Source organism: Myodes glareolus, chromosome 2 (assembly GCF_982192425.1).
Source record: "Myodes glareolus chromosome 2, mMyoGla1.1, whole genome shotgun sequence".
Lineage (NCBI taxonomy): Eukaryota > Metazoa > Chordata > Mammalia > Rodentia > Cricetidae > Myodes > Myodes glareolus.
Window position 1 is genome coordinate 40,963,408 of NC_142027.1, and position 8,984 is coordinate 40,972,391.

At 34.4% G+C, this 8,984-nt stretch overlaps 1 protein-coding gene across 1 annotated transcript; it reads left to right on the top strand.

Moving 5' to 3' along the window:
* The first annotated feature begins 6,733 nt into the window (after positions 1-6,733).
* LOC125392871 (olfactory receptor 5AC1-like) lies at positions 6,734-7,651 on the top strand. Its single transcript, XM_048422855.2, has one exon. It carries the CDS (start codon positions 6,734-6,736, stop codon positions 7,649-7,651), a length of 918 nt encoding a protein of 305 aa, XP_048278812.2.
* The last annotated feature ends 1,333 nt before the right edge of the window (positions 7,652-8,984 follow it).

Sequence of the window (8,984 nt, forward strand, 5' to 3'; positions counted from 1 at the left end):
ACCAAGGACCTCACAGACAATAGGGCTAGCTAGGGTAGGAGGCAGGGTCTTGTGGAACAAAGAAGCCCCTTCAGCAGGAGCTGGAGGGGCCCTGTATTCCCTTCTGGATTGTCCGGCTGGGTGGGTACACTCACCTTGCTGAGTAGCGAACAATGCCTAACAAATTGGCTTTATCTTTTAGGGCATTCTTGATAGTATTGAGAGAGTTTTTATATTGATACAGAGTTGAAGATTGTAAGAAACAAAATGATATTCTCTCTAAATTGCTATTCTTAGAGAAAATTGATGTGAGATGGAGAGTTATCACTGATACCCTTGTTCCTGCAGTGTATGTATCTTCATGAAGACACAACTCCCATGGCATCTGTGCCTATACACATTTCCATAGGTATTGGATGAAAAGGTAGTATTTTTATTTTACTGACAATTTAAACATTTGATCATTTCTAAACCACCAATTTCTCATAGTTTATGTTAAAATATAATGAAATATGTTAATTTATATGAGAATATCTTTTCAGAGGATTTATTAGACAAATGGAACATAAAACATTCCTGAAAATCTAAGTGAAATATTTTGTGTACTTTCTCTAAATTTCTATGTGCTCACAACTATGTGTTTATGGTCTAAAGATCTCAGACCAGTCAGGTAGATTTGTAGGAGTTCATGTGATGAACCTCTGCAAGATTTTCATGCTTGTTTCTCTAGGGGATACTGAATTTGCATGCACATACCAAAACATCATTTGTATTCATAAATAGATGAAACCATAATTTTTTGCCTAGATTACCCTAGAAAGGGGAAATAGAACAAATTTCATGTGTGGTCTCTGTGTGAGTGTTAATGGGAACATGTATGATCAGGTGGTGTGGTGAAGATGTATACTGAAAGAGACCACTGGAAAGGGGTGGGACACTCAGAGTCAGGGAAAAATCTAGCACAAGGGAATCTCCTAGGAGTATAAGGATGATCCCAGTTAAGATTCCTAGCAATAGTCAATAAATAGTCTGAACTGGCCATCTCCTTTGACTAGTTTGGTGCCTAACTCAATTGCCCTTAGAGAGGTTTCTATTAGCTACTGATGAAAACAGATGCAGATCAGAGCAAAATATTAGACATTACTCAGTGAATTTTGCAGAATAGTAAAGAAAATGTAATAGCCAGAGTGATCATAGACACCACAGGAAAATCACAGAATCACCTAATCTGGGCTCATAGGGTCTCACATAACTGAAAACCAGGAAACCTGCATGGGAATGAACTAGGCACTCTGCAATATGTTACAGTTGTGTGGGTTGGTCCTCTTGTGGTATTCCTAACGGTGTGGGGAAGAGGCTGTCTCTGACTCTTTAATAGGTAGGCTTTTGGGACCCTATTCCTCAGACTGGGTTGCCTTGCCCAGTATGGGGAGGTGCTTATTCTTACTGCTGCTTAATGTACCATATTTTGTTGATATTCATGGGAAACCTACTCTTTTGTGAACAGAAATGGAGGAGGAGTGGATTGGAGAGCGAGAACAAAGGGGAAGGGGTGCTGGGATGAGAGGCAAGAGGGGAAATTTTGGCCTTATGTAAAATTAAAAATAAAACTCTCCAATTTTCAATAAAATTTAAGGTAACTTACACCACTTTATAAAGTGTTATAGTTTTTCCAAATACATGTAAGTAAGGAATATTTGGCTGATTTTATGCTATGTCTTTGTAGATATAGATATAGATTGCATACAAATAAATATAGTATGTTTGTTATTTTTGGCATGCAAAAACCAACATGTGCTGCCTATGGATATGCAATTTAATGATCACAATATGACTATAGAATCATTACAAAAGTGTAAGACAACATCCTTAACAATACAAACATATTTGGATGCAATGCTTTGCAATTTTAGAACTTTAAAATTAGAGATAGTCATAGAACATCTTTTGAGACTAGAATTTTTTAATTATATTATTTTTCTTCCTTTTTCTCTCTTCAAACACTTCCACATATCTCTTTCTACTCTCTTTTAAATACATGATCTCCTTTTTCAAATCTAATATTGAATGATATATTAAAATTTCTTGACTTATTAAAATTGTTGTCTGGGGAAGACCACATCTCCTGCTCTGTCTCTCCTCAGTAGACTATAGTTCTTCTTGTAGGGCTGAGATCTCATGGGATTTTGTACATCTTGCTTGGCAAATTTATTTGTGTAATTCTGATTCATCCCACAATTGATTGATGATGATAATTAATGGATATTTCTTCTGATATTCCTAGAAGACACTCAGTCTTAAAGCCAACTCCCTTATCTTTGTACACTTACAAACTATATGCCTCTTCTATTGCAGTGTTTCTTTAACCTTAGTTATGGGAACGTTTTTACAAAACCTTTATAACCCGAAAAATAAGGCTATGAAATATTAAAATTATTTCATTCTTTCATTAATTTTTTTCCATCATGATCACAATTTCCCCTCCCTCTGTCCTCTCCTCCCTGTCCATTTTCCCAATTTCTCCTGTTCTACCAATCCCCAATCGACTCCTGTTTTGGGACAATGGTGTTATACCTTGTAAAGATTTGTTTCTTGTATTTTAATAAAATGCTGATTGGCCAGTAGCCAGGCAGGAAGTATAGGCAGAGTGACTAGAACAGGAAAATTCTGGGAAGAGGAAAGGAACAGTCTGGCAGTCTGCAGTTGTCCTCTAGATGCAGAGGAAATAAGATGAGAACGCCTCGCTGATAAAAGGTACCAAGCCACATGGCTGACACAGACAAGAATTATGGGTTAATGTAGGATGCAAGAGTTAATAAGAAGTGTGAGGTAATGGGCCAACCAGTTTATGATTAATGTAGACCTATGTGTGTTTCTTTGGGACTGAGTAGCTGTGGGACTGGGCCAGACAGAAACCTCTGTCAACACACTCCTCCCACTTTCTCTTCTGAAAAGTGAAGACCTCCATTGTATCAGTCAGCCATGCTATATCAATTTAGAGTAACTAGATACCTTCTCTCCCAGTGTGGATGGAGAAGGCAACCCAGTATGAGGTAAGGGTCAGAAGCAGGTGACAGAGTCAGAGATAACCCCTGTTCTCACTATTAGGAGTCCCATATGAGGAGTAAGCTGTACCCATATGAGGAGTACAGCTGTCACATATATGCAGAGGGCATAGATCAGACCAATTCACATTCCCCGGTAGGTGAACCCCTTTGCACTCAGATTATTTGATTTTGTGTTTTTCTTGTGGCCCTCTAGTGTTCACAATTAAGCCCATGAATTTTTAAGTTAAGAGATTAGAAAATACGTCACTTATTTTTTTAAAAAAGTATATTTACATTCATAGCACTTTTTTTAACATAAATGTGAATACTGTATACATAGTATATATAAATGGAAAGACATGGCTAGGTAGAAGGAAGGATATAATTGCATGAAAATGCCTTCAGTAATCAGTTTGATTGATGCAATTTGTTCTTTATATCTTATATATTTTCATTGCTTTAAATATTTTCTGATATTTGATTATAGCAAACGATGTTAGATTTGTTGTTTTATAATTGAGAAATCTAATCATGTAGGAAATATCATATTTCAATAAAATTTATTCTCAGTCGGAGAAGGGTGCAAACCAAAATGTTTCACCATTGATTGAATCTGAATTAGTAAAGGGTTCTTTAATATGAACTTGCTATGAGAACACTTGACAATTGTCGTAATGGTAAGTAATATTCATACTAATATATTATATATGTATTAATAAAATATTTTTCTAAACATTATAATATTTCTATTGATTAAAGATTAATATTGATGGTAAATCAATTCCACCTAAAATACCTAAAGAATGTCAATGGAGTAAATATATTTATGTATAACTAAACTTTAATATTAGGGTTTTAGAAAGCAAGCAATCTTATGTAAGACTAGTTACAATAGGTTAATTAGTAAGAATTAGCTCAATAATGAACAATGCCCAGCAGATTAGCACTATCCTATCGGGAGTTTTTGGTAGCATTGAGGGTGTTTTTTGTATTGGACTTAAAAATAGGCCAGAAAATACTAAGAAATAAATATCCCCTACAATTTTCTTTTACTAAAGAAAATTGACCTGAGAAGAACAGTTATCGCTGACACCCTTGTTCCTAAAGAAAGCTTCATGGAATCCATGTCAACAGCTCTTTTAATAAGAATTTGGTGAGAAAAATACTTTATTGTCATATTTTATTCAACCATTATTAGTCAAACTTTGTCATAATATGCCAATATATTTACAGAAATTATAATGTGAAAATATATTTTAGGGGAATTATCTCACAATTATGAAACATAGCATTCCTGCAAAGCTAAATGAATTATTTTGTTACTTTGTTTACTTTTCAAAATCCCTGCTGACTCACAGCTATGGTTTTATACACAGAAAATTTGAACTCAATCATATGAGTTTCTTAGAGTCCATAGGTCAACTTCTGCTGTGATTCTTAAGGGGTAAAATTACCCTTTTTAACTTTAGCTTTGGAAATTTCCATAGTGAAGATAAATTCTGGTTCCAGGAGTCATAGAACTCTGTGGCTTCTTACAGCATCTATGCCTGCTTTCTCACCTGACCATTGAATTCCTTGGCGATCCTGAGAAGATGAAGAAAGGAAGAGTCCCCTACATTAACAGCATCTGTTTCATTTTAAATGCTTGGAAGATGTAAAAACAAAGATCATCTTAATTGTTTTTAAGGAATGACTGTGAATTGTGTGATAATTTCAACAAATATTACCTGATTCTCTGCCATTGTGTTTCAGCATCCAATAATACTCTAAGCTATCTCAATCTTTCCTATTCTCAGTTATAATAAAGATGAACTATTTCTATATAGTAGTTTTCTATGTAACTGGAACAGAGAAGCAAAAGATGCCATGCACAATTTTCTGTACACTATTTCAGTTCAATGAGATATTTTCCTTGCCACAAGATTATTTTTTGCATATTCCCTTAAAAACATCTTTTCCACGTCTTTAAATAAATAAAGCAAATGATTTAAGAAAAGTAGTTTTTTCAAGTATATTTTCCTTCAAGAATTGCTTCAAAATAATTCTGCACAGACTTGGAAATAGAGCTCGTAGTTAATTCTATTTGACTACTAAGATTAAAAAAAATTAAAGTTCATATTGGTAAGAAACCCTTTAGGCTGGACTTGTCTTAATACTGCATTCTATTCATTGGATACTTAGACTCTGAAATCATTATTTCAAGTGATCACTTCAATTTTAGATCAACTGTACAGTGATGCAAATGCATAAACCACCTTATGCCCCAAAGTGTGCATATTATCATTACAGAAACATAGCAATGCAGTTCCAATTTGAATGCTCTCCCTGATGTATTGTAAGATCTGACACCACTGTCCTGATTGATTAAACTCATGGGTATATGTGCCTTGGTGAAGTTTTCTGCCTTGCATGTTATTTCTGTGATCATTGTAAATCAGGTAGTTTTATGTTTTACCTATTGAATTCTTTATATAAATGTAATGTTTATCATTTATTCCAAGACAGATTTTGGAGACACTGGTCATTCATTCTACGGTAATGTGTTCTGTGATTTTAAACAGCACCTTTAATTACACAATCTCCTTCAAGGAAATTAATGTTTAGGAAACATTGCAACATTGTTAGAATCTGTTCAAAACTATGGACAATTCAATTATTAAAAGACATTCTTAATTGATGGGGGTATTTTCCACAAAGACATATTTCAATTTCATTTATTAAAACAATCATAAATATGTAAACAAGTTTTGTACACATGTGTGTATATGGATTTTAACTTAAAACAAAAGTGCTTTTAACATCATAGTTTAACATGTGCAACAGGGTCATTTCTTACACTATAAAAATTATAATATTTTAATTCTGTTGTCTTTACCTATAAAGAAATGAATTAATGATTCTTTACATGTATTCTTTTTGAAAAAATACATGAAAAATTATACTCAAAATTTGTGGTTGTTCTTACAAATGTATAAACAGGTAGCATATATGAAAAAGATAGACATTGAAGAAATTTTGCAAATTACTGTCTCATTACCTGACATATTCATATATAAAATAATAGATACAATAGTAGGTAATATCAAATACCACAACACAGTCCATTCTCCCAGATAAGAATACTTGAAAGTTATACATGAAATGACAGTAGATTGATGCCATTTGAAAAGGTGAAGGGAACCATCAGAAGAGGGAGAGAAAATTGAGTGTCAGCATTTTCAAAATCCATTTAAAACAAGAATGAAAATGTTATTATATTATGTAGTACTTCTTGCAACAAGACTTTTCATTTTGAGCTTGTTTTGAATTGTTAGGATAAAGTATATTTTGAACTTTTATTATTCTAATTTTTGCATAAAAGTTATATAATATATGTATTAAAATGAAAAATAATTGAAATGTACATTAAATAATAAATAATTTATAATTATTAAGGGTAGCATGTATAATGTTAGATAAATCAATGTCTATGGGCTTCTCAGGTATTTTTCCTATAATTGCAGGTTTAAAATGCAGAATCAAGATTGTTCAGAAATTATTCTGATTTCAGCAAGACTTCAAAAGCAAAAACAGTATACTTCATTCTTGTTTATTAAGGAGATTTTGGCATGTACAATGTGAACTATACTATGATCCTCTTCTCAATGAGTCTTGGCCATAATTTTTTTTGTCTCATCTCTTGGCAGTGAGCAGCCTGAACAGGTGTGATGGAAGGAAACAGGACCCTACTGACTGAGTTTGTTCTCAGAGGAATAACAGATCGTCCAGAGCTGCAAGTCCCCCTGTTCCTGGTGTTCTTCTTTATCTACATCATCACCATGGTGGGCAACCTTGGCTTAATCTTTCTCATCTGGAAGGACCCACATCTTCACACTCCCATGTACCTTTTCCTTGGAAACTTAGCCTTTACTGATGCCTGTACTTCATCTTCTGTGACTCCAAAGATGCTTATAAAATTTATAAATAAGAATGACATGATATCCCTGGGTGAGTGTTTCTCACAATTTTATTTTTTTTGTTCAAGTGCGACCGCTGAATGTTACCTCCTGGTAGCGATGGCCTATGACCGCTATGTAGCCATATGCAACCCTCTACACTATGTAGTTGTAATGTCCAAAAGACTCTGTGTTCAGTTCATATATGTGTCATATCTAATTGGACTTCTACATGCCTTACTTCATGTAGCATTGTTATTTAGGTTAATGTTTTGTAGTTCTAATGTAATAGATCATTTCTACTGTGAGATCTTGCCACTCTATTCAATTTCATGCACTGACCCATCTATTAATGCATTGGTCGCTTTCATTTTTGCTGTTTTTATACAAGTGAGTACTTTTATGAGCATTATAGTTTCTTATATCCGTGTGCTTTGTGCCATTCTGAAAACAAAGTCTGAGAAGGGCAGAAACAAAGCCTTCTCCACCTGCAGTGCCCATCTGGTGTCTGTCTCTTTGTTCTATGGCACTCTCTTTGTCATATACGTGCTCTCTGGATCTGACACAGACAGTTATCAGGGTAAAATGTATTCATTATTCTACACCATAATCATTCCTCTGCTTAACCCCTTTATTTACAGTCTAAGAAATAAAGAAGTTTTGGGTGCCTTGAGAAGGCTCACAAAATGATGATTAATTCCTGCAAACTTCAAGGTGTGTTTTATTTCCAGATTTTCTCTTTTTAACTTCATCATGATATCTTGTGCTTGGCACATAATACGGATTGATTTTTCTTACATATTGTTAATAAGGCAATAAAGTGTAGACGAAAATGCCTATATTGTTATTAATATTTTTACTATTATTATAAAAATAGTGGAATCCGTAAGGAAAATACAGCATAAAGGAGAACATAAATTGTTCACAAATTAATGTTAATAAATTTTTTTCCTAATAAATGTATCTGTATATTATTGAAACAACATATAAGGATTCTATTTTTATTTATTGATTATTTTTGTATTATGCATTAACGTGTTGCACATGATCGTAGCATCCATTCTCTACTTTATCCTCCCTCAGTCACACCTGCTGAATCTCTTATTCCCAACAGTGCCCCTCCCTACTCTCCTGTCTCAGTTTACTCAGGAATCCTCCAGTTGTTCATAATTGAAATGACCATGTTGAATACAGAACTGCTCCTCTTCCTCTGGTTTTTACATTTCTTCTACCCATTTTAATTTTGCATCATGGTCCTTAGGCCTTGGAACAGGTGTTATAGTTGTTCCATTTAGGACAGAGAACTCCAGAGTTGTTTATTATCAACACTTAGCCATTTAAAAAAATTATGTATTTTGGAAATTTCATCTATGAATAAAGTGTTCATAGCATGTCCACTCCTCTGTCATCCCCCTCCAACTTTTTCTGTCACCTACATCCTCTCTCATGCAAAACCTCAGTTTTGAGTCTCTGCATTAATCATCGTCCTCCACAATAAGAAGCTTCTCTGAACAAGGCTGAAATTTGCACTAGTGTATGGCTAATAATACACCTCTTTAGGAAGTAGTTTGGCCTTGTGTCCATTTAGCACAATAATAAGTAATAAATCCTACCCACAGGACTTGTGACCTCCCTAGCCATGTTCTTTTGGTCATGTCTACTGCCCTTGGTATACATTTCCTTCCTTGATATGGGTATAAAATCTAATCAATAAGTCATTGATTAGCCCCTAAGAGTCGCCTGGCACTGAACCAGTGGCCAAAACTTGTTTTTTAGTTGACAGGGCCATTAATGAATGTTCTCCCCTGCAGCTTCAATAGCACCTTCTAGTACTTTGAGGGCTAGGGCTACTCTGCAGGAGGAAATTTTAATTTGGTTCCAGTCTGTTGTCTCCCTGTTTTGGGTCAAGTGTAAAGTGCTTTCTGTAATACATTAATAGTACATGTTTCTGGTAGGCACCCAAGAGAAAATGAAACAACTTCAATTGCTTTGAGATCCTCTGGGACCTCCACAGTTAACTCAT

Excerpts from the sequence above, each read along its gene's own strand:
- LOC125392871 (XM_048422855.2), top strand. The coding sequence starts at position 6,734 with ATGGAAGGAAACAGGACCCTACTGACTGAGTTTGTTCTCAGAGGAATA.